This window comes from Calonectris borealis, chromosome 7, assembly GCF_964195595.1.
Source record: "Calonectris borealis chromosome 7, bCalBor7.hap1.2, whole genome shotgun sequence".
Classification (NCBI taxonomy): Eukaryota; Metazoa; Chordata; class Aves; order Procellariiformes; family Procellariidae; genus Calonectris; species Calonectris borealis.
The window spans coordinates 2,731,818-2,757,592 of NC_134318.1; the positions used below are offsets into that span (position 1 = coordinate 2,731,818).

Sequence of the window (25,775 nt, forward strand, 5' to 3'; positions counted from 1 at the left end):
CCATCCCTGCCTGTGCTGCGATCGGGGGCTGCTCTCAGACACCCCCACCTCCCCACAGCCAGACCCAACAAGCCCAGCTCCCTCCCAGCTCCTCATGGGTTGGGTGCTCTAATCCCTGACCCGCTGGGCAGCCACTGTGGGGTCACGGCAGGGTCCCCACGTCCCCCTTGCACAGCCCAGGAGAGCTCCACCATCACCCCGGGGCCCTTCCAGCAGGGCTGCCTGGCCGGTGGCTCCTGCCGCGGTTGACCCCGGCGCTGCCCTGCCTGCACGGTGCCACTGGTCCTTGAGGAGCTCTCAAGCAAGGAGGAGAACAAACCCCGACGACTGAGGGATGCACGGGAAGCACCATCACCACAAGCGTGTCAGGCCAGCAGGAAGGAGAGGACAGCAGGGGATGTCCCACCGCCTCGTCGGGCTGTCCCAGCCGAGGGAGAGGGGCAGGCCGCCGGCATCTCCCTGGGGAGCCGCCGCTCTACCGGGACCCCTCCATCAGCTCCAGGATGCTGCTGTAGAGGCGCCCAGGGGCGTCCAAGCCCCAGATGAAGTCCCAGTGGTTCCAGTCAGGGATGTGGCCATAGGTGACGAGATGGGTGATGCGGGGCAGCAGCAGGAGGACATCCCTGTGGTCAGCTGCCCAGTCCTCGCCCCCCGACCACACCGCAGTGGGCACGGGCATCTCCTCCACCCGGTAGAAGGGAGGTGTCTCCTGGAGGGACACAGGGGGCTCTGAGCAACCGCCGTTGTGGTCAACCCCTGGAAGCCAGCCCATCCCCGCACCACCCAGGACAGTCCCCTGGCATCTCCAGCCGCCAGCGCTGCCGCTGCAGCCTCCTACCTGGTGATACACGGCTGGGTTTTTGCTGCCGTAGTCGAAGGCTTTGAATTCTCCTGATTTCATCACCTGGGAGGAGAGGATAGATCTGTGGTGGGAGGCCAGCGAGCACTGCTGCGTGGGTCCAGCATCTCCCGGCCTCCTCGAGAGACCGCATCACGAGAGGGTGCTCGCGTGGGACATTGCAGGAGGAGGTGGCATCCCTACAAAGCCAGACTTTCCACCTTTTTTAACAGGGTGATGCTTTTACCTCCAGCTCCACGCCTGTCCCTAGCTATGGGTTGACAAACCAAGGTGTTGCATGCGTCTCCTTGGCTGCCCTGGTGCCTCGGAAAACCTGCTCATCACCAGCTGTGTGCGCAGGGTGCTGCTGGAGGACTTCACGCTGGCGAGTTTTCCCTCAACAACCTGATCATCCTTACTTTCTCATGACACTTCGGGCTCAGACTAGAGAGACATCAGTGACCCTAGTTATTATAAGAGTTGCTTCTTAGTTATTATAAGAGTGCTAGGGGCGAAAGCTCAGATACAATAGTTGCATTGATTAAAAAGACCTTTTTTGCCTTCCCTGTTACCTATAATTTGGCTGTGCAAGGAGGCACCAGGGTGGGGGTCTCCAGCCTGACCCTTTTTCCAGCAGGGCCAACGCCGCAGCTGCAGCAGGTTGCTCACACGGGCAGAGTCCAGCCCCAGCACCTCCAGGACCCCTTTGGGCAGGGGGAGGTACCACTGGATCACCCTTCGCCTCCTCGTCTCCGGCTGAGCAAGCCCAGCTCCCCCAGCCTCTCCTGGTACACCCTGGCTGCCACCCACCATCACCATGACGTCCCCGGGCTTGTTCTGCTTTGGGGATCCCTGGGGGCCCTAAACTGGTCCCAGCATCCAGCTGTGGCCTCCCCATCCCTTCCCTTGTCCTGCCTGGCACAGCCCAGGGCGCACACCCCAGTGTCCCCTGGTCCCCAGAAGGACCAGGGCAGCTCAGCCTGCATCCAGCACCTCTTCTGTATGCCTAATTTCTTGCCTTTACTTTCTCAGGAGCTGCTAATGTCCAAGATCCCGGACTTCTGACGTCTGCCCTGGACACACCAGGCTCTCAGTGAAGGGACCATCCCAGGGGTGAAGTATCTGCTTTTCAGGGAACCTACCTGGGCCCAGTGTATCATGTTTTTGACAGACGTCCCATCTGGATAGTGGGATGTGTACACATCCAGCCGCGTCTGCAAGGGAACATATTCAAGCTATCATTCCTTTCCAACGGGTAGGAGCGAGGACGGCAGTTGCCAGGTGATGCATTTCCCAAAACAGCCACTGCTGAGTCACGCTGCCTGGAGAGTTGGGTCAGGTTCAGGAACATAACTTTCATTAAAAATCCATTGCTCTGAGACGGGTCCAGGAGGAGAACGGTGATGAAGGATGAGATACCCCTAGCTCCTGGAGATACCTCATCTGGGCTCAGGGACTCTGCGCAAGACCTTAGTGACTACCCGTGGTCACCCAGATGCTGCTTCAGCAGACTGGTTGTAGGGTGGGTAGGAGCGGGGGCTGCACCCCAGGGGTGCTGGTGGGAGGTACAGCTGGTCTCGGAGACAGGCAGCCCTAACGCAGAGATGCTGTCAGGTGCCACCTGGCCACTGACATTCACCCAGCAGAGCCTGGGGACTTTCCCTATCTGGGGAGGAGAAGCAGCGAGAGAGGGATCTGGCAGAGGGACACGCGGTGCCCTTGCAGCATCTGCTTGCCCGTGAGTGCTGGGGGTGAGGAGGGAGGGGGCAGGCAGCAGGCAGGGGGGTCGGCAGAGCCAAGCGGTGCACCCCGGGGCTCCGGCTCCCTCGCCCCCACACAAGGCAGCGCACCCACCATGTTGAGGTTCTTCTCGTTGTAGCCGCCCAGCAGAAAGAAGAGGTTGGCACAGGGCTTGTGCAGCAGCGGGTGCCCGCACAGCTGGGGGAGAAACCTCCACAGCTTCCTCATCCGCAGCGAGGCGTCCGTTCTGCCGAGCAGAAGCTGCAGAAGCAAAGGGCAAGGTTGATTTCTTGCATTTCCCTCCCTGCAGCCTAGCCCTCGGACTGCTTCCCCCGAGCCGCCGCCGGCCGCTGTCCCCGTCAGCTGTCCCACCAGCCGGGCGGTGAGGGGCTGTGTGGCACAGGGTGCCCGCAGGAGTCAAAGCCGCTTCTCTTTTGCCCTCCTGCCTCGCCGAGATGTGTACAGCTCATCGCGGGAGGCGATGCTGATTGAACGCGCACCAGGGAAATCAATATTCGGGACTCTCCTCTTTCCCCCCCACCTCCCCCAAGAGTTGGATTCGTTTTTCACTGTCATTTAAATCAACACAGTAAAACTGCTCTTTTCCAGGAGGTCTGGCTGGGAATTCAACAAGTGCCCCATAGAAAGACCGGTTTCAGCACCTGAAGATCCTACAGATGGAAGGCAGGCATGCACTCAACAGCGCGACCATGCAGGAGTGCACCTGCACCCACATCGTGTCTGTGCTTATAAATCAGCGGGAATTAACTGTTTTCTGCCGCATCGGATAGCCCCGGGGACTGCGTCTGGGCACAATCCCTTTTCTAGCACCGGTGTGTTCAGGGGAGGAGAGCATGGAGTAATCCCCTACCTGAAACATCTTGAATTGCTTGTCCAGAAGGAAGGACATTTTCATGATGGGACTTTTGGCGTGCTTGATTGTCACTACTGGAGCCAGGGCAAAAAACATTTTGATTTTCTGAGCCAGTTCTGGCATGGATGAAAACGCAATGAATGCTGAGAAAACAGAAAAACAACCTAAGACTTGGTCGATCTTTCTTCAGGTGCTTAATCCGAGGGTTCGCTTGGACGCGCTGCCCGGATCTGTTTAGCTGGCATTATCTCCAATTAGAAATCTGGGATCTCTTGCCACCTTTCTGCTTAACATTAGTGCTAGAGATGTCCAAAAGGAGACAGCGCCTTTATTCCTATGGTTAGAAGTGGCTGATGAGGCGCTTCAACGACTACCACTGATGGGAAGTCCTGCCCCGTTCACCGGGCGAAGGGAACACTACTTCCATCAACCACTGCTAAAGGGTATCGTCGTCACAGAGGTTACCTCATACCCCTGATGGCCTAGCTGGTGAAAAGAAGCAGCATGAGTTTCATCGGAAAGCAGAAGCTGTGACCTCCACACAAAACGCCTTTGGTTTTGGTGTGGAACACTGCAATTCGGTTTTCTAGGTTGAATTATAGTTGCAGCAAGGAGCTTACTGGGGTCACCAGGAGCTTTCTTACTCCTCTCGGAGCACGCTGGTCCTCCCAGGTGTCTTGTATGGAAAGCATGGCTGCCGTGGGACTTCCTGCTGTAGGAGACCTTCTACCTAGCCTGCCTGCTCGGCAGCCCGCAAAGGTGGGACCTCTCTGCTTTCTGCTTGCAAACACCAAAATGAACATTTTCAAGGCGGTCCAGGTAACGCGATGTGCAACCCCTTCTAACGCACCGATCGTGCAGCCCTGGGAGTAGCCAACGTAATAGATCTGCTTCTGCCCACTCTTCCGCAGAACAAAGTCGATCATGGCTGGGAGGTCATACATTGCCATTTCATGAAAGCTGCAACACAGGAGTAGCGTGTTGGTTATAAGGTAACACCAGGAGAGCAAATCTACCCGTGAATTTTGACGGCCTGCATTGCTCGTATACTGACGGGCTTAACATCTGCGCCTGATTTTCCAGGAGAAAATTCCTATGAGCTAGGAGAGCCCTGTGCTGGGTGAAGCCGCACAGGGTCCGAAGGCATCCCTCCTGCCATGGGCTCATCCTTCCCCGAAAGGGCTTAGTCCTCCCATAACCATGGTTAGCGGTAAAGAAACTGTGCATTCCGGTGCAATACACAGCAGCTCTGCAGACCCAGAGCTGGCTCTCCTCAGGATTACGGCACCAGCTCTGCTCCTAGAGATGCTCTTTCCCGGAAGGGAATGGGGCACCAGTTCCTGCCCATATGCCTTTTAGTGTGATATGGTGAAACGCAGACCTACTTCATTAGGTTTTTCTTACTGGAAGCATGTTTATGAGCTTGGGAAATCCCGGACTGCTCTGAAGATCAGCTCTGGAGAGGCAGTAACAGCTTAAAAAGCCGTTCTTGGGGACAAGGTTTCTGTGGATGACGTCTAGGAGGAAGGGAGGTGGCAATGACGCTTGTGGACGCCTTGCTGGGGGGCTTGGCCGGGGAGGACCCCGCAGAGGCCCCAAGACAGGGCTGATGTCTCCGCAGGACGGGCGTCCCCACGCAGGCGGCAGTGCCCTGCGCTCTCGGCAGGGCCAGGCAGCTGCAGGGAGGTGTTGGCACCACGTCAGCAAGCAGGTCTGCACAGGTACCTCCATCCTCCCCGGGCACGTCACCGGGAGGTCTGGGGGAGGCCATACCCGGGGATTAGGTGCTCCGACTTGCCTGCTTGGAGGCACCCACCTCTGCGTAGAGGTTAGCGACGGACAGAGAAGTTTGCCGTGCTTTTGTAATCCGCTCCAGCCCACCTGAAATCCCAGAATTCAACCTGGTCAGCTGAAAGGTGCTGGTGTCTCCGGGACCATCTTGTTCCCCGGCTGTTTCCCAGCCAGACGTCATAGCCGGAGTCTGCTAGTATGAAGCCAAGGCTGTTGTTAGCCAGATTTTCCACCCAGTGGCTGCCTTCTCCAAGTAATCCATGCTGGAGAAACACAACCGGCTTGGGCCCTGGGTGTGAAAGAAACAGCGCATTTCATTGAACCAGAATTTCTCTACTTACTCACCCCAAATTCAGGCCAATAAAGCCTTTCTTGCACTGCCAGGGGACATACAATGTGCATTTTAATGACGTCTCCTGGTGAAGAAATCCTTGCCGTAGCTGTCTCGTGGTGGTCGCCCTCATTGTCTCAGGCTGGAGAACTGTGGACGTCCCTCCTAAGCCTTTCAGACCCCGGGTGCTCATCCCCACAAGCTCAGTACCGTGGCCACTCATGACAACCACGTGAAAGCTCAGATGTACAGGCTCATCCCTGAGATAGTTCAAACCCCAAAGTCACAAATTTATGGGGAAAAAATAAAATGAGGAGCGCTCTTAAGGTCCGCCTGCACCCTCTGAGCCTTAAAACCAAGGCTTTGCTGGATATGAAAGGTGGTTGCCGTGCTGCACGCACGCTTTCTTACGCCGGCTGCTAAAGCCTTGACTGTAAATTGGGGAAGTATTGTGGATTTGGTATTTTTGCTTTAACAAGAAATACTCCCCTGGCCTGGTAAGGTTCATCCCTTCACCTGCTTGTTATGTTAAGGGTTGTTTTTTTTATTGTTGGCTTCCTTGTGAAATAGAGCCGTACCTCTGTTCCTAGGATTTTCTCTCCCGCGAGGAATTCTGTTCAGCCTGACGTAATAGCCGTCACGAGTCAGGACTTCATACTCCTCACCAGGGTACCCTCTGTGGCAGATCATTTGGCTCTGGGGAAAGAAAAACCCGGGTGGAAAGCTTTCCGTAGCTGAGGTGCTGGTTTGACTTGGAGAGCTCATCCCTCGTCTGCTGGGAGCCTGTGCAAATCCGGGACACCGCGGCAGCTGGGACATTGCTTTGCCCGGGGTGTCTCCGGGTCAGCCGAGGACATTTTTGAGAGGGGATGCTCTGCCCGAATCCCACGCCCGCCCCAGCGAGTGCCCGAGGGAAGCGGAGACGCGCAGCCGTGGGCTGGCGCCTGCGAGCAGGAGGGGAGCCGGCGGCAGCGGGGCTCCGCGGCAGCGTGCAGCAGCACGTGCGCTTGAAATCTTTCCAAAAACGAAGTTTAAAGCCAAAAGGATTTACTGACAGCTGCCGTGTCGGCAGGACGTGTCGTGTCACGCTCTGAGCTGATGCGCGGGGCAGACAAGGTGGCAGGGCATATCGAACCTGCCGAGCTGGGCTGACTGGAAGGGCAGTAGGACAAGCCCCGTAGGATTTGTCGCAGGGTTCCCGAGGCTCTGCCTGAGCTTTATTTGTGCGGAAAACTCCACAGATTGGGAATTTCGGTCTGGTGAAATCCAGCTGTGATCCTGCCTGCGCGTGTATGCCCGCCCTGTCACGGTGGGCGGGGGAGATTGATTTCAGCGATGTTGTTGCCCACGTCTCGGGTCCGTCCAAACCCACCTTCAGAGACTTTCAGGTCTCGCCTGGACACGGGCCGGAGCGACTTGCTGCAGCTGAAGGAGAGGAGCCGTGCACAGCTTTCTACCCTCCAGGAAGATGTCTGATCAAATCCAGACTGGGGTTACCCCCTTCGCTAACTGACCTGCTGATAATTGCACTTAATACTGCCGGGAGGAGGAGGACTCCTCCAGGAAGCGGGGCTCGTTAGTGGTGGTATGGAGGCAACGTCGTATCAAACCCCTCAACAACACCAGCGCGCGGGGTGACCCGAGCCCTCTCCGCATACATACCCTCCGTCCCGCTCTCCCCCAGCTAAATGTCCGCAAACTTTCAGACAGAGTGGAAATTCAAAGTTCTCCCGACTTACAACATTCATGAAAGTCTCGGGATTTATCGCCGCCTTCTGCTCAATGGCATCTTTTGAGTTGGCGGGTGCTTGCGTCAAAAACAGGACTGCAATAAACAGCCACATCTTGTGTCTGTGTAAAATATTATTATTGTTATTGTTATCGTTATCGTTATTGTTATTGTTATTGTTATTAAACATTGTTATGAATGTTTCTACTCGGTTATGATGGGTTAAGTTCCTTATGTATCTGAAGACTCTATATCCCGGTCTGGGCTGGGGAAGCGGAGGGGGTTCCCAATTCCAGCTTCCATTACAATCCACACAAGGCTCTTCATATTCCTCCGTACAGACTGGGTCTGGTACTAGGTAAGACCCATTTTTATATTTTTAATGGTAAAAAGAAAAGAAACAGCTTTATAACGCAAAAACTAAAGTGATAGAAAATACCATCGGACCAATTGTCGCACAGAGGGAATTAATCCGAAGTAAGAGTTTATGCTACGGAAGGAACACATTTAGCTTGGCTGGGCTATGACTATGGCTATGCTTTTGCTGTTTCTCTATTACTTAGCTTTTGCACCCAGGAGTCACAATTAACACAAGGATCCTATGAACTGAAACTGGTAGAGCCTCATAGGAAGACTATTTATTAAATAAGTGTAGCCTGAAAAAAACAGAAACCTTTTTGATCACCTTAGAGACTTCTGTCCCGAGCAGAGATCTATCTTTAATATACACAGTTAATATTATATATGATTTCTAATGCTTTGCCAGGCTCTTAAAAGTTAGAGCTTAGCTTCAACCCAGTAGCATGAGTTGCAAATCTTCTCACCAGCCATCTGGTTACTCTCTACCTCCCTTCTTCCTCCTCCCAATGGGTCTCCCACACCGTGAGACATATCTGCCCTCTGAAATATTCCCAGTAACCCTCTCCATGGTATTACCAAGGAAAAAAGCAATCGATGCTTTATCAACCTTCAGATAGCTCCAATGCAAATCTGAATTACGCAGAAGAAAATACGTTACCAGGCAGAGGAGCCCACTGTCGTATCCGATCAGGCTGGCGGCGTGAATGGTGGTGGCTCTATCATCACCACTGTTGAAAAGAGCACATTGTGTCAGAGCCCTGCTGTGTTGGCACCACACCGGACCACATCACGTGTCCTCCAATTAAGCGATGTGCGCGCTTGTCATATCTTTGATAACTTCCTCTGCTTGGCCATGTGGTCATGACTTTCGTGCTTGCAAAGGATTACGTTTCCAAAAGCAGCCGGAGTGGCACGGCAAGGAATTTCAGCTATGGAGTTGCACCTTTAGCTTGGGATGGCCGCAGCAAAAAAATACCAAAAGGTTTTCTTTGTAAAGGGTCATTTCCTAGCTCCCAGGGAGCCTTGGGAATGCCTCTTAGAAGAGCTTCTGGAGCAACAAAAGGACTTGGGCTCCACCAGCTTCACAAGGCCTCAGGAGCGTGCCGACCTCTCCATGGACAGGTCTCCGTGGACAGTCAGGCTTCGCCGGCTGCCTGGGTGGGAGACACTCGGTGATTACACCACTCTTCAAAAGTGACAGTGGCCCAGGCAACCTCCCCATAGCCCTTACGCCCAAGCGATATTGTATTTGCAACTGGCAGTTTGCAAAACCTCTGCAACGTTTTCTGGAAAAGCACCAAGCTTAGCACCTTGCCAATGGATGGCAGAGCGGAGGAGAGCTTGTGCAACGCCTCCGTTTGGCTGAAGCGACAGATATTGCACAGAATAAAGGTGCTTATTGTCCACCTCCAGCCCGTTACCTTACAGCCTATGCCTTTCTGTAGCTGCTTGGTAGCCACCTAAAAGACCGAGCCTTCGATTGGCTACCAGGTGCTCTGCTTGAGTATACGTTTCCTGGTCATGGATTGGGTTGACTTTTAATGTTCATAGCAGCCATAGCCTATGAGCAGCGTGCGAGTTATGAAACACAGCCCAAAACACGCATGTCTTACTCCATCCGCCAGACTGTAATCTTCTATCAGTGCCGCAACCGCTGACACAAAGGGACTGTGTGTGTGGGCGCTATCTTCCTGACAGCGGGTGTGGCCAGAGCCTTCACTGTTTCATTACCTTACTTCTGTCCCTGTGTTTACTTTGGGCTGTTGAAAATGTCTTCCCACTCCCACGAGCGCAAAAATCCCACTGCATACGATGGACTTTACAGGTTGTGTAGAGGGCAATTCCAGTGCGCGTTCCAAGAGGAGTTAAAAAATCACCCTACGGATGGAGAAACCCCTACCCAGCTTGTGTTTTTCTACTCTACCGTCAGGTTTCCTTCAACAGCATCAAGGCAGACCTCACCTTTTACTTGTATCGTCGGCTACTTCATCCCCTGTCAAGTCTACTGCCTTCTACCTCCACTGGGTACCAGTTATCTAGCGGAGGTACTAAGTACTAGTACTAGGTTGGAAAGGCAGCAGAGACTTCACCAGCATCCTCAGGCCATCGGAGCAGCCTACCAGCGCTGAGGCTAGCGTGTGATTTAGCACCAGTACTATCATAACTGTGGGAGGAAGGAGAGAAGTTGCCAAAGAACAGCGAGCTTTTCACCGAGAAACTCTTGTGTAGCTTAGTCAACGGAAGAAATGAAGACCTTTGAGTTATTTGAAGTTAGGAGACCTGAGGTGGGTGTTTTGACACATAGGTGCAAGTTTAGGTGGAAAGAGCAATGCCATCACGATACTGCTGTGATTGTACACTTAACAGAATTGTAAATAGTCACTAGTATTAACCTATGGTGTCAGGACCCCATAATACATGGTAGGGTGCACAACCAAATATTAGATAGACTATCACGGGCATCTTAAAATGAAGCTGTATAACCACACTCATGGGATGTTTTTACAGTATTATTGTGGGAACCAATGTAAGAAAACTCAAGACTCTTTAGAAACAGAAAGGTATTTTATTTAACTTTCTAATCAAGTAGACTGTACCAATCAGCACTCTCATACGCACATTTTCAGAGGGGCCAAAATGCGTGTATCCAGGTGGTCTGGCCAAGGTCATCTGAGTGTGACAAGGAAGGCAAGGTTGCCAGCTACCTAGTCCTCCATACGCCTTCTGGGTTCGAGGCCCAAAGGCCAACTCTTTCTTGCCTTTAAGGTCCTTTAGGAGTCAAAAGTTACTATGGTGTGATGTTTTGCTTCTGCATCTTGTTAACTTCACGCTTCATAAAGATTAGGCAACGTTGCCGCTGGGTGTCTTTCACTTTTTTGTTTGAGGTATCATAGGACTGTAACCCATCCTGCTGTTGGGATACCAGAAAGAGAAACAGCCCATGAAATGTGCTGTATCCTCGCTGCTGTCCTTCTGTTAACAGGTGCAGCTCTTCTGCTGATGAGTCACCTTCTCTGTGGTGCATCACGGTGCAAGCAACACATTCCTCAGCCCTTACCAGTTTGATTGGTGTTAATCATGTCCATGGCTATCAGTGCATACCATTCCTCTAACTCCTGCTCTGGTGTTTCTCCTGGTGCTTTCACGCATGTACAAGCCTCCAGACTGTATGCCCAGGATGCTGGTTGGTACCTTCTATCCGTTGCCTCTTGCCAAGCACAAGGGTAAGCCAGTCACAAGCAGGGAGATGCTTAACGAGTTGTCATCTGGTCTTGGCGTCCTGAACTGGGAAAGAGAGTATCATTCTGATTTTAGCAATAAAAGAACATCAACTGTTGTGTAATTCCTGCCAGATAAGCATGCTTCCCTCGCAGTAACCTTGGAGAACCTTGCTCAAGTAAAGAACCCGATAAGGAAAGCAGTGCTTATCTGGTTGTACCTCTCCTAGTTTAAAGTCCCTCAGCGAGGCTGGGATATCTCCAGCATCTCTGATTACACGTTTAGTAGGGGTTTTACTCATGCTAGAGTTGCATAGTGAAGCTTGATGAAACAACGAATTCTTTTCACAACACCTTGCTAGAATTGTTCATGCGATTGTTTTATTCACAGTAGTGAAGCTGAATCAACAAAAGCATAAATGTTCCTAAATGTTGATTGCAAAATAACTGAGATGTGGTCACCAGTGGTTTGTCTCAGCTAATTCTTCCCCCGTTTCTTTGTTCAGAAGAGCCCATAACAACCCTGAACTTCTTGTACTTCTTCTCTGATCTCTCTTCATTGTACAATTGGCTTTAAAGAGTATTTTAAAGCTAAAGGAGTTTGGTTTGTTCATGAACAGACCTGGGCCAACCTCAGCAAACTTTCTCAGTAAAGAAATACTAACATTTTTCAAATTTGGTGTCATAGTGCTCTTGGGCTTTTTTCCAATGTATTGGAGAAAAGCTGGTTGGGCTCAGCTTAGCCAAAGCCCTGGTCAGGGCTATCAGAGACCTTCAGGGAGCAGTAACATGTCCCACACAACATAGTCCAGGGTCAGGAATGGAGACCAACACAGGCTTGTGAAGAGCGCTGGGGGCAGTTATACCCGATCATGATTTTGGCTAACCGTAACTTTCCATGGCCGCCTACCATTCCCATCTGCCTAAAGTACCAATATATATATGAAAATACAAGTCTCAAAGACCAGTTACTGGGTCTTTCTTCCAAGCATTCATCTAGCAATCCCAAAAGGAAATTTGGAAATAACATAGGAAATAACACAGAAATTGCTCATAGTTCCTGAAATAAGAAAGCGACATCTCCTCAACTGAATAAAACTGAATCTACTCAGCAATGCCGGTGACTGCTGCAAACTGTTGTCAGGCTTGCCTGTTAAGGGTCAAAAAACCACGGAAAAGCTGTACACGTTCTGACATAACTCGATGAAACCTTACCCTAGATTAACCCTGGTACAAATCAGTTTCTAAGTAGCAGCGTAGGCCAGTGCGTGGCTTAAAGCAGACACCAAAGCAATCCTAGGGTTACTTACAAAAGTGCAACTCCACGTGCCTGTGCCTAACCCTCAGGAGGGACGGACGCTGCAGTAGTCGTGCTCACCACCTCTCCAGTGTGGACACAGCCTGCTGTGTCATATGCTCCACAGGTCATGCGTGTGCTGCCTTTTTTAGCATTGACCGTGGTGATGATAGAAAATTATAGGTCAGCAAACATGGTGCAACTGCTGTATTTTGAACGGGATGTGACACGGTTTTAAGCCCTTCTGGCCTTGTGTGCCGTATGCAAGCAGATCGAGAATTGCTTTGCATGAGCACATCTGGAAGAAAATTAAGTGGCTGAATGACCAACACCCTCCTCACATGTAGACGTATGGCTGAGGTTGGTTTGCTCGTGCACGGAGAATAAAAAGGAAGCACTGCTGTGCCATGAATACATTCATCGGGGTGGTGAAGGCCTCGTGCTACGTTATGAAGTCTAAGGGCAAGAGACTGAGTTGATCTGGACCCCGACATCATGGGCTGATGTCCCAGCCTGACCTTGGACCTGTGGCATCACCGTGGACCTGCCTGATGAGTTTTGACTTGCCTGACAGACTTGAGACATGCAAGGATTCCAGTCCCGGCAAGATCAACACAGCTTGCCGTGTAACTCAATCCGTTTATTGCCTTATATCAAGACAATCCCGCATGACAGAACATCGCAATATTTATGCTAGAAGCACCTTGATTATTTACTGTTCTGGTTGCTTCCAAAATGCACTGCTTCAACCGTTGTCGATCCTTTAACAGGAGATGGGAAGCAAGTACCAGTGCCATAGGGAGCAGAGTGCTTCCAGACCCGATTTAGAGAGAACTTCACTAAAACCCTCTGTCATGGGAGACTGCCAACGAATGAAGATAATGCAATACGCACATTGCATCAGATAATTATAGAAGTGGCAGAAACATTATAACCTGACCAGAAGAGAAGAGACTAAACCCTGCAATTTTTATATATTTTCAGAAGTAAAAATAATAGTACTTTTTAACTAAACAAGTTCTTGCAAACTTTTCAGAAGTCTGTTGGGGAAACGGCTTGCCAAGCTTTGGGTGTTTATTTGCAAAGACAGAAGAGTCTTCTTGCATTTGCATTGATATCCATGGCATGAACACAGTGCAGTCCTGTAAGAATGCTGCAGTAAATAACGAATCACAGAGAAAAAGATGTCATTACAAATATACTACGTGAGTTAGCTAATCGCTGTCACTCCAGATAGATCATATCTAACCTATAGCCTAATTCTTACACTCTGAGATTACCACACCCCGTCCTGTTTTCTTCTGTGGTCAATTCTAGCTGTAGGGTTGGAAAGTGAAACACCTTTACAGCCGGTCTCCTTTGATGATAAGTCAGAGAGAGCCCACGGCAGCTCTCCTACTAGGACGTGCACCAACAGCCCCGTCCCACCATCTCCAGACACTTGGATGAAAGTGTGCTGCTAAGACCCACGGTTTGCCTCTGGAGAGCAGCGGTGCTGGGCTCGATACCCCTCCTCGCCCTCCGACCTGCCCTCTGCGACCCACCTCTTCCCTGCAGGGCACAGGGTGGGGGATGCCAGTTGCATCGTGGGCAGTGGGCATCTGCCGGCGTCACAAGCCACTGAGAGTTATCCCTGCGCAGGGGGAGTGTTGGACAAGCAGCTCTCCCTCGCCCGCACATGGCAAGACGTCTGTGCTGAAAACCCCCATGCTCCTCTGGAGGTTTAAGGCAGTACACCACACAGAGCCCAGCGAACCCTTTCTTACTTTATTATTACTGTTATTATTATTATTATTATTTGTACATCTTTGTGGAAAGAGGGCCTTATCCTTTGCCCTGCTTGCTCCTAGGCATATTTTAAGAATACAGTTACACAAACAGGCAAAGTCACAATTCCTCCTCCACAATTAATAAATATATTATTAAGAAGTGAAATCCAGAAGCTGAAAACAGAGTTAGACTCATTACTGGCTTCCAGCAGACTCTTCTTCTCTCTCCAACATAAGGAAAACAAAAGCATTTCCTGAGAGTCAGCAAAAGGTGACCTTTCCAGCTGGGTTTGTGCTGTGTTTGTTATTGCTTAAAATCATACCAAATGGTGTTTCCTGGGAGAACTTATTGAAAACCCTTTTGTGTACGAGCAAGGCTGGTGTTATCCCAATCAATATGAATTTTAGAAAGATGTTCCCTGCATTAGCAAAATGGACAGTTCTCATGGAAAAAAAAACCATGAGCTCTTTTCACTGTCACCAGGCAGAACGTTTCTAGATCCTTCCGACTGTAAAGTAAAGAAATGAATGTCAGGATGTTGGGATTCTTGACGTGGAAGAGCCACCAGAAGGTGGATAAAGCTACACCGGCAGGATTCATCGCTTGACCCACCACGTGGTCCCATCCGAGTACACGTACTCGCGGGAAACACCAGCATCCAGGAGGGAGCTGAGCTGCTGTCCAGGTGTTTGCAGCTGGGAACCCAAGCGTAGGGAGGCCAGGACCCACAATGGCGGCCAGGAGCCAAATTCCACTGAAATTGCTTGTTGCTGGAAACCCACGTGAGTGAGGCACCCGGGCGACTCAGGGTCAAAGGGCCATGCCCAACTTCTGCAAGGACCTCAACCTATTTAACCTAAATCCTACGTGCTTTTCCGATCATTGGATTGGCTTGTTTTCCTCACTTGCCAGAGTAATATCAATCCAAACCAAGCGTCGCAGTTTAATGAGCCTCTTCCCCCTCTTTTTTTCTTCACTTTTTTTTTTTTTTCCCAGATAAAAGAAGACCCAGAAGTCAAACGAGAAACCAACAATTACTGCCACTGCTCCGACTCTAGGCGCTCTTCTCCATCAGTTCAAGAATTTCTTTGTACACCTGTTCGTACGCTTGCATGCCCCAAAGGAAATCAAAGTGGACGAATTCGGGAATGTACTTTTTGTATGCCACATTGGTTATACGAGGCAGTGTGATGTTTACGTCTTCGGGGGCTGAGATCCAGTCCTTGCCACCATACCATGCAGCAAGCGGGGCTTTCATATTTTCCAGCTCATAGAAGGGAGGTGTGGTCTGGAAGACAAATAGTGTGGCTTGAGGAAGGAAAGCCTGGGAGGTCACGGGCAAGTCAAAAATTCAAAGTATTCCTGATCGCTGCTTGGAATTTCTCCCCTATCCCGAGAGACGGTACAGAAACTATCACCAGAGATCCTGACTATGCCTTGGGCTCCTGCGCTTTTCACCAGAGGGTCAAAAAGTCATCACTGAACAACATCACAGACCTCTTTTTTGTAAGAAAGGTACAAACCTGTTTGACCATATAAGGTAAATTCCATAAATCTCATAAAATTCAGTCTCAGCCACTGCAATATTTTCATCATAATATTCTTTTTTTCTCTTTTAAAACTGACAAATGAGAACGGATTTCTCTTACCTGGTTGTAATGAAGCATGTTGTCACTGCCGTAATCATAATATTTGAATTCCCCGGTTTGATAGAGCTGGAAAAGGAGGAGAGCTGTGTTTATTATCCATGCATTAGAGGGGACCATAAGAAAGATAAAAGAGGTGACCGGGGAACCGCACTGCTCCCTCCTGCCACCAAGGCTCGGGCATGCTATTTGTTACGTGCGATATTGTCTTTTGGGAGGAGAGCTCAACCCCCAGGAAGATCTCAGCACAGCCTGCAAGATCGCCTGGCATTGCTCACATCTTTCATCCCTCCTCTCTTGCGTGGGGATACTCTGCAGCTTATCCGTTGCCCTGCTTGCTCCTAGGCATATTTTAAGAATATAGTTACACAAACAGGCAAATTCACAATTCCTCCCCTAATCAATATATTATTAAGAAGAATCCCGAGCTGCAGAACGTAGATGTCTGGAGGCTGAGGTCCCAGAAACCCACGGTGCACCTAGCGTACAATCAAGAGCTAGCCTCAAAGAAGACACAAATCAGACCTTTGGGCAAGTTTCCTTTGTCTGTCGTGGTCAATGTCTACAGCAGAAGGAGATGAGTCTGTGCGTGTTTTCAATGATTAGTTGTTGTATGATTAGTTGTCTCTACCGACCTTCAGCTCTTAGCCTTTACTCCAGCATCTCCTGTGCTGGTTTATTATCAGGTTTTGTTTTCATTTCCATCTCCTACCAACTCCAAAGACTCTTGGTCATCTTTTGTTGAAAGTCATGGCCAAAAGAACTGCATCTGCACCCGTGTTTCAGGTCAATTTTCCCCTTTCTCTCTAATATAGCTCTGCAGGGAAAGCAATGGAGGATTATACCCAAGCATTGAGAAGAGGTCCTCGGCAGCTGAGAAAAGAGAACACGGGCCCTGGTTGCATGCCGACTTATTCTGCAGCAGGAAATATTACCTGGCGCCAATGTAACATGTTTTTTAGGGATGTTGAATCAGGGTAACGGGACAGGTAGACATCTATGCGGCTCTGCAAGAAACCGTTGGAGACACTTATTCTCTGCGTGGAGGAAATCTCATTAGAAATAAAACTGATCCTGTTCAGTAGCCACACAAGTCTTGCACTCACACAGGCTAGCTGGAGCTTGCATTTGTACAAACTGCTTCGTCTTAGCTCTGTGAAGGCACAGCTCGGCCACGTGCCGTGCGAACACACATCGGATACAGCAGCATGAAGGGTGCTGTGGAGCTGCCTTCAGTAAGCCGAGCAATTCCCATGGGATGCTGGGTCATGTTATGAGTCTATGTGGTTTTCAAACCAAAATGAAACTCCATATCTGTTGCTCAGGATCCTTTTGCAAAGACAACGTGCAACTCATCACAGTAGCTCTACATGTTTCTGATGTGTTTCCTCCTTGGAATATTAAGAAATTACACCAACGCTTTCCTTGAGAAACAGTGGCCCAGCTCTGACTCCATCCATGATCAAGCTATTATTGCTTGGTTCTCTACATAGACCTGTCTCCAATTTTACTCATATGAGCGGTTTGTGGCAGGATCTGGACCTTGAAATCTTGGCTGGCCCTGAGGAAAAAGCCCTTCCCCATGCGAGCAGGGCATCCCTGGGACCACCCAGCTTGCCTGGACATGTCCCGAGGCAACCTACTCTAGTTGTAGTGTTGGCCCTGGTGGGAGCAGGGTCGGGCCAGAGACCCCCACCCTGGTGCCTCCAGCCTGAATTTTTTGTATGGCTCTGTATTCAGTGCAGTGGAGCACAGGGAAAGGCTCTGATCTGGGGATAAATATGTTCTAAGGCACTGTAGACTGAAGGGTCTGCTCCTAGGCATGGATTGAAAGGGAGTTCATTCCGTAAGAGCCCGTTTTGTTCTTAAAACACATGTGAAATTACAAAACACTTAGTGAAAGAGAAACCCTGGGAGCCCCCGGAGCACCAAATGAATTTCTACGCTTTCCCCTTCGACATCATCCCCGCTGGGGAGACAGCGTGCCTGGTGGACGCGTGACCTTGTGTGCACTCTGGGCTTCCCTCTGGTGCTAATGCAAGAGCATGGCCAATGCAAGGGCCAGATTGCAAAGTGCCGACGCGATGACCAGATTTTTCGACGAATCGAAGATGCGAAAGGCCAGGTGAAGGCAGCTAGTTGACAACTTGGGCTCAAACAATAAGAAACTGGATCACTTAAAAGGTAAGCTGGAGCATACATACCACATTTAAGCTGTTGGTAAACCCACCAGGCAGGTAAAGGACCAAAGAGCAAAAGCTTTTAAAGATGGGGTAGCTGCACAGACTGGAAATCACTTGCAGCAAGATCTCGCCCTTATCGAAGACCACCGTGTGTCCTAAAATGAGCTGTGAAAGTCAAAGGCATTGATCAGTGTGGTTCATGCTCCTCTTTTGCCTCCAGACGCTCCCCAACTCTCTGCTCACCCCTGAAAGTTGCTGTCTTCCTTGCCACAGCTTTGCTGTGCTTTGTAATTTTGGCTTTTCAGAAATGGCCATGACCCTGGAAGAGCCCTGATCTTCCTAGAAGAGGTTTCTCCTAGGAGGGTGGACCCAAAAACAACATCTAGAAATAGCTCTTCTCTGATTCGGGCTGGACAGGAGGATGCTTCACACTGCTTAACACCCCACAGGCTCAAGAGTGAGGGCGCAAATGTACCTGCTCAATGCAAAGGGCACACGGGGGACAGGGAAATGGAAGTGATGTACAAGCGCTGCACGTCTCAGGTGATGAGACCTTCCCGTTCCCTCCTTCCCCTTCACACCAGACGAGCGTGTGGCGAGGACGTACCTTAACCAGCCCCTCAGGAAGGTCAAACACCCTTACCAAGGGTGACTTCATATTTGAGTTTGTGGTGATAGGAGCCAAGGCAAAAAACATCTTGATTTTGCGATCCAGCTCGGGAATGGACGAAAACGCAATGAAACCTGTGGGAGGGAGAAGGAAGCAAACCCTGCCCTCTTATTTCTGAAGGAGTTGTTGACTCCCAGGCGTGTGCACCCATTGGAAGGACCCTCGGAGGTGGCTCTAGCAGGTTGGTGACTTGACCTGAGGCCTTTGCTGCTGATGCATTTCAGCTCCCAGTTTGACTGCTCAGCCCAGCTGCAGCTCTGCAAGCCCTTCTTGGGGCTGTGGCTGTAGTGGGATGCGCCAAAAGCCATCGCTGGAACTGCTTTTGGGCTGGAATTGCTCAAAACTGTTCTGTTAAAGCAAACAGGGATTTTTACCTGCTCTTTTCCCTTCGTTGTTTGGACGTGCCGGGACGTTACCCTCCCCGTCCAGGCTCTCAGGAGAACACCCCCAAACCAGGGGTGCACGGCTAACGTAACTCTGACAGTGGTCTGGTCTCCTCCTAAGTACCTGTGGTGGTGCCTTGAGAGTAAGCCACGTAGTATAACTGCTCCTGTCCTGTTTTCTGCAGAATATAGTTGATCGTCGCTGGAAGGTCATACATGGCCATCTCATGAAAGCTGCAACGGAGACGGGCACATGACAAAATTGCTGTTGCTGACCTTGGGAACGACAGGCAGGACACGGCAAGTAGTGGCATGACTATTTGGGGAGCGGGCGAGGGCTCTGGCAGGTATGGGCACCCCAATAGCATCTTGGCAGTGTCGGTTTATGTCCACTGGCAGACGGTGCGACTGTCAGCGGCGCTGCTCCTCCAGCCTACGGACACTGCTGAGGGCACCAGGTACCTACCCACCCTTCAGTTGCACAGAAAATACCTGTAAGCTGAGTATTGCTGGTGGTGAAACTCAAACTCTTTGTGCTTTCGCGACCAGCTGTTGCCCCGGCTGTTTCCAATCCAGACGTCGTAGCCAGCGTCGGCGAGGATGAAGCCCAGGCTGCTGTTGGGCAAGTTGGTAACCCAGTTGCTTCCCTCCAACACCAGGCCATGCTGCAGGAGGACAGCAGGCTTTGGAGCTGAAGAAAGAAGAGGAGGATCATTTTCTCTGACCACTAGCAAAATTGACCGTTCATAGCCAGGTATCGCTTTTGGCAGCAACCCCCTGGGGAAGTGACTCCAGTGCAGGGAGATGGTCCTCAGCCTCTTTGGAGAGCTGTTTTTGAAGTAGTCTCTTCTGTCATCCCAGGACAGAGAAAATCCATATAGTGAAGCTGAAAAATAAGGTTGGACTCCACACTGAATGGAGCTCAGTAAATCATGCTCCCAGGAAGAAAGAAACCAAGCCCCATGTCTGCCTGGACACTGACCGTGCCCTTCGCATGGAGACCACCCTCCTCACGGTGCCTTTTGTTTGGCTCAGGTACTCTGGTTCTGACCAGGAGACACTGAAAACCCGGCAGAGTCTGAGTACCCCCCACGGCACGGCGACACCATGCTGCCCCGTTGCAAGAGACAGGGGTACTGGAGGGGTCCAGAGCATCTCCTCCACCCGCTTCTGCCCACTTTAAGCCATATGGGCAAGTCTCAACTCCCCAGAACAAACTTAAGATCTTTTTTACAAAGGACCAGGAAGCCTGAAGTGCTGTAGGAAGAGTGGAAGAGAGATTATGGAAAGGTTTAATTTGGAAAGGACCTCTGGAGGTCTTTGCCCCAATCCCCTGCTCAAAGCAGGTCCAACTTCACAGCCACAACAGGGTCATCCCAAGGTTATTCAACTTCATATGGTAGGGTGACCACAGGTTGCAGCATAAAAAAGTTGAAATAAAAGTGACTTTCCTTTCTCTTTTTTTTCCTTTGTCTCCTCTTTTTTCTGTTGGTTTTTAGACCCTCCATACAAGACTCACATTTCCACCCTGGACAGCTGAGGACAAAGTGTCCTGAATGGAAATCTGGCTTTTTACACTTATTTGCCATGTTCATACGCCAGTCCAATCCTCCTGCTTCCCAGGAGAGGGACACCCTGCCAAGAATGGGGCATCATCCCCTCCACTTTGAAAGAGCTGTTCAAGTGAAGAACAGAAAAGAGCCGAAATGGTGAGATGGCATTGGATTGGACACATGGGGTTTTTTTCTGACAAATGGCTGGCTTTTTGCTGCTCCGCTGGCTGGCTTTGAGCTGGGGTAAAACCTGGGGCAAGATTTCTCTGTCCCATTCATTCTCCTTATCTTTTCCTTCCTCTTTGGAGCAGATCTTCTCAGAACGAGAAGATTGGCGTGATGGGCACCTGCATTTCTTCTGCTCCCAAGGCTAATCCTACAGGGAAAGTTGTCTCCTTGAGGAGCCAGCCCATGACGAGGTAGCCCTGACCATGGCCTACTCGAGCCCAGCAAAGCTCTCAGGATCCCTGGACCAGGCAGATCTTCTTGTGGCACTTACGGGGGCAGAACATGCTGGAGCTCTGTGCCTCTGCTTCGTGGGAGGTGCTCATGCTTGCTGGGTTGTCTCTGCCATGAGGAATCCTCTGTATGGTGAGGTAATAGCCATCTTCTGTCACCACTTCATGCTCCTCGTAGGGGTACCCGTGGTAGCGGACAATTTCACCCTGTGGGAAGGGAAGCACAGCATGGGATGGGTCCCCAGGGAGGTGGGGGTCTCCATCCCATAGGGTGTCAGGGCTTGGCTGGGCAAAGCCAACAGTGGCCTCCCTGAGCTGGTGGTGGTGTCTCCTGCTGTCAGCAGGAGGGTGGAGTAGGGACCTCCAAATGTCCCTTCCACCAACGCTGTGATGATGTCATGACTTCAGTTAAAATTTTTGGCAGGTGTGTTTCCCTCACTCCCTGAGCAGGTCTGGTAAAGAAAAACCCATTGTTGCTTTTCATGTTGCAATCGACGTTTGTGAAGAGCAGGGCAGCAATGACAGCGAAGCTCCAAGCCTGAGACAGCTGAGTTGACCAAACCTGAGTAGACTTGGACTGAACTCCCCCATATACGTTTGCCACAAACCTCCATGCACAGGGAGACAAAAACTCTAATAAAACCCTGGTACCAACCACACGCGGAGACCACGCGTCCTGCCCAGACCGTGGCGGCATAGGTAGCTTGCATGCCCAAGCAGGAAAGGAAGGGAGAGAAGTCAGGACTTACAACATCCATGGACACCTCGGGGCTTGCATCTGACTTTTCACTGATGCACATTAAACAAGCAATGGTTACGAACAGCCACATCATGGTGCTCTGCAAAACATTATCAACAGGATGAGCGTGAGAGACATCGATGGTATTGACACAGAAGCCAGGGATTGCACGCGCTTCACTTGGCATGCACTGCACTTGTGGTAGTATATCAATCTGATCACTCCACAGGTAAAATAATTTTAAATTTTAAATCCTCTAACTGGTTCTAAAAATGGCTCATTTTGCTTATCTTGAACAATGCCAGAGTCCAAACTCCACCACATTTTGATCACACATTCTCCATCAGATCCTTGTATTCAGAAAAATGCACATGTATGTACACAGCTATACGAGCCTAGGCAAATCTGGTTTTCGAGGGGGTGATTATAGACTATTCGTTTAAAATGATGGCTCGGGTAGTCGGAAGAATAGATTATTTGGTTAAACTGATAGCTGAACTAATCAGGAGTAAACCACCCAATTTTAATTGCAGGATCATGGAGGTTTTGTTCTTAATAAGAAATCAAATAATGCAATTTGGTTGGGCTCTCCTTATGGCTGAAAAAGATGCCGGAACACGCTTGAGTTGTTTTTGCAAACCTGCGTGAAATACTGTCCCAGGAGACCCGCTGTTCTTCCTGGGAAGGGTTTTGAAGTATCCGTTTTGGCATGTTCCTACCACAAACCATCTTACTATCATTTTATTTGTTGGAGACAACAAATTTGTAACAGAAATACCGCCTCAGCTCTTGTGTGACGTGCTTAAATTGTTAAATTGCATGGAGCCCATAGCAAGGAGCCCTGCCAAATCCCCGCTGAATGCATGCGCCTGTGCTGGGCTGCACGGGAAGCAGCGACCACGGCCAGATGCCAGCGCCAGGTATCTTGCATCCACCCCATTGCTTCCCTGCAGAATATCTTCCTGGGGACAGAAGGGAGAACTGCGAGCAAGTTTGTCGCTTCCCAGCTAACCCTCACCGTCGCCTCTCTCTTCTGCTGGAGGAACTGGCTTCCCGTGCTGCAGGAGGTGGTTTTGCAGCTGAGGAGAAGGCCACCTGCTCCCTCTGCTGTCCCTGGAGCAGATATGTGGAGGATCACACAGGCACCGCCGCTCTGCTGGAGGGGACACCCCTTGTCCACCCTCCTGCTCACAGCGGGGTATCGCCAGCATGAGGTCGGGGTGCCTGTGGCTTGGCTCGGCACAGCCCTGACCACCCGCCCCACCCCACGGGGAGCTAGGCTGGCCCCATGCACCCCACTCTGCCCCACGCACCCCGCAGCACCCTGAGCACCAACACCAGCCCCATGCAACGCTGCCAGCCGCACGCTGCACCGTGGGGAGCAGCCATGGTGACACTCCCCCCTCCCATGGCTGCTCCCCACGCCGGGGGAAGAAGGGTTCCCCACCTCCACCCTGAACCCCCTGGGCTGCGATTCGGGGCTGAGACCCCTCGTTGCATCGCTGCCGACACGCCTGCTGTGCAGCGGGGCTCTCCTTCCCAGGGGAAGGCGGTTAAGGGATCGTTCCCGGGATGCTCCTGAGGAGCACGCGGGTCTCTGGGACACACGGGTAGAGGTGGGAGGCACAGCAAGGACAGCGGCCATGCACACTCAACACAGCCCTTCTGCACCTCCCCCAGGAGACTCTGGCCTCGCTACTTTTAAGACAGCCTTTCAGAAAAGCAAGGAGTGACGGAAAGCATTTTTGTGGCGTAACGTCAGGAGAATAGCATGCAAATTCAAGGGAAGAGCCTTGCCCGGGATGGCCCTTTCCTCCCAACAGCCAACCTGCAAAAATATTTCCTTTATGAAGGGTCCCTCAGCTCAGCAGACCTTGAGAGCTCCCAGAGACCTCCGAGAGGTGCAGCAGGGCGAAACCTCTTCCACCAGCAGCATGGTCCTGACCCCCGAGCACTCCCACTGCACCTCCCACAAGAAGAAACGACTTTTCTTCACACCCAGGACTCCTGGGGAAGCCCCCCTGCGGGGCTCCATCCGTGGGGCTCTTCAACCATCTACAGCTCTCTCCTGCTGTCCCCAGAGATGGTCCCTCGCTGGCAGCCTGTTCAAAGGCAGAAGCACCCGAGGAGGAAGGATTACCTGTCGTGGTCCAGGCGCTGCAGCACAAGAGGTGTGGGTACCTTTCTTCCTGATGTCCGCCAAGCAGGAGGTCCCCGCCGCCCGAGCATGCCGCTCTCGCCCACCACGCATCGGGCTATTATTCCCTCTGCTCCACGCATTCGGGAACGTCACAGGTTGCCACTCCCTCTAATCTTTCCTTCTGAGAACATGTAATTTACCTGAGGGCTGGAGGCTGCTCTGAAGGGAGACGCCCTTCCTACCCTGGCTCGCTTGGGAATATTTTCATGGCACTACAGAAAAGTTGAGAGCTGTAACAAATTGATTATTTCCACTCAGTGTGGCACAGCATCATCTGATGTCGCCTGTGACCTCTGTGGACTGGAGGATGTACAGCCTCTGGACCACTCTTCACCTGCACTGGGGCTGGCTTTGGTGCATGGGGTTGGCACTGGTGCAAGGGGCTGGTGTTGGTGCATGAGGCTGGTGTGGTGCACGGGTCTGGTGTTGGTGCAAGGGGCTGGCGTTGGTGCACGGGGCTGGTGTTGGTGCATGGGTCTGGTGTTGGTGCATGAGGCTGGTGTGGTGCACGGGTCTGGTGTTGGTGCACGGGTCTGGTGTCGGTGCAAGGGGCTGGCGTTGGTGCACGGGTCTGGTGTTGGTGCACGGGGCTGGCGTTGGTGCATGGGGCTGGTGTTGGTGCATGGGTCTGGTGTTGGTGCAAGGAGCTGGCATTGGTGCACGGGTCTGGTGTTGGTGCAAGGGGCTGGTGTTGGTGCACGGGGCTGGCGTTGGTGCACGGGGCTGGTGTTGGTGCATGGGTCTGGTGTTGGTGCAAGGAGCTGGCATTGGTGCACGGGTCTGCTGTTGGTGCAAGGGGCTGGCAGTGTTGCATGGGGCTGGTGTTGGTGCTCAGGGTGCTGCAGGGTGCATGGGGCACAGTGGGGTGCATGGGGCCAGCCTAGCTCACCCCAGCAAGCTCCTGTGGGAAACCCATCCAGCTCTTGTTGGCTCTTCTTGCTGCCCCCTGGTGTGTAATGAGCCATTGCCTGGAAATGCAAAACCTCCCAGTCCCCATAATGATTGCTGGGGGGTGCTCTTTAAAAAATGTAAAAGAAATCCATCCCCAGGGAGGGAAGAAGCTGAGGATGAAGCTACCTTTTGCTCTCATCAGCCATGGGGTGCAGTTTTGGTGGGAGGATGTGTCTTTTCTTACTGAGCACAAAGGACGCCCACCTGGACCACAGCGACGGGTGGCTTTCTCAGCTGGGTGTCCGTGCCCACCTGATTTTCAGTTACCTCCATCTGGTCAATTATGTCTGTGTGCAGACATAGGCTTATCACAGCCCTCGTCAGGCATTTTTTGCCCATCCTGCACTTCTCCCCCAGACTTCACCTCCTCCCAGCTGGCAATGCCTTTGGCCAGCAGCTGCCTGGTGGCTGAGGAGCTCCCTGCAAGGAGGGCGAGGGGTGTCGCAGGCTGTGGGTGTCGTTTTTGGCAGCGCTGCCTTCGAGGCCGCCTCTCCACTCCTTGCCAATGTGCCCACGCGCTGGCACGCTGCAGCGACCCAGGGCTGGCTTTGCACGCTGCGGGCTCCTGTCACCTCTCCCGGTATCGATACCTGCCAGGTCTGGCCAAGCGGCGTTTGCTGAAATGCAAGCATGCATTCTTTGGAAAGCCTAAATAATTCCACCTCTATTTAAAGCTGTAATGGCTGATCTTTACTAAAGACTAGCTGGAGGCAGTGCCAGAAGCCCTCCCAGCCTGGCTCACCCTGGATGAGTGGTGACTCAGACCAGAGTCTGATTTTTCCCCTGCAGGGAGAGGAGGAAGGGTGGAAAAACAGGATTAAATATGCCCAGACAAGAAATCACTCCCCCTTCCTCCCAGTATATATTAACTTGCCCTCCTTTTGGGGACAGGACATCAGAGAGGCTCCCGGTGGAGCTATGGCCGCTCCTGGTCCTTGCATCAAGTCTGGGGCCACGTTACTTCCCCTATTACTTAAGTCTGATGGAGTGAGAGCAAAAGGTAGCTTCTTCCCTCCCCGGGGACGGATTTGTTTTTCATTTTTT

The 25,775-nt window shown here is 51.5% G+C and overlaps 2 protein-coding genes across 5 annotated transcripts; both read right to left on the reverse strand.

The window, feature by feature from the left end:
• Positions 1-475: 475 nt before the first annotated feature.
• On the reverse strand, positions 476-7,418 carry LOC142084560 (lysosomal acid lipase/cholesteryl ester hydrolase-like). 4 transcript variants are annotated; one of them, XM_075155407.1, is made up of 10 exons: positions 7,314-7,343; positions 6,153-6,270; positions 5,334-5,532; positions 4,303-4,412; positions 3,457-3,595; positions 3,175-3,192; positions 2,693-2,789; positions 1,981-2,052; positions 839-904; positions 476-709 (listed from the first exon to the last, which is right to left on the reverse strand). In XM_075155407.1, exons 1-10 carry the CDS (start codon positions 7,320-7,322, stop codon positions 476-478), a joined length of 1,062 nt encoding a protein of 353 aa, XP_075011508.1. In that variant the 5' UTR covers positions 7,323-7,343. The 4 variants fall into 4 exon arrangements, with proteins under 4 accessions (XP_075011508.1, XP_075011507.1, XP_075011510.1 ...); XM_075155406.1 differs by lacking the exon at positions 3,175-3,192 and having other exon boundaries at positions 2,693-2,839; positions 3,450-3,595; positions 7,314-7,418; XM_075155409.1 differs by lacking the exon at positions 3,175-3,192.
• Positions 7,419-14,624: 7,206 nt separating this feature from the next.
• Positions 14,625-21,674, reverse strand: LOC142084020 (lipase member M-like). Its single transcript, XM_075154048.1, has 9 exons — positions 21,591-21,674; positions 20,883-21,048; positions 19,323-19,521; positions 18,955-19,064; positions 18,385-18,521; positions 17,799-17,942; positions 16,530-16,601; positions 15,598-15,663; positions 14,625-15,236 (listed from the first exon to the last, which is right to left on the reverse strand). Exons 1-9 carry the CDS (start codon positions 21,672-21,674, stop codon positions 15,003-15,005), a joined length of 1,212 nt encoding a protein of 403 aa, XP_075010149.1. The 3' UTR covers positions 14,625-15,002.
• Positions 21,675-25,775: the final 4,101 nt, after the last annotated feature.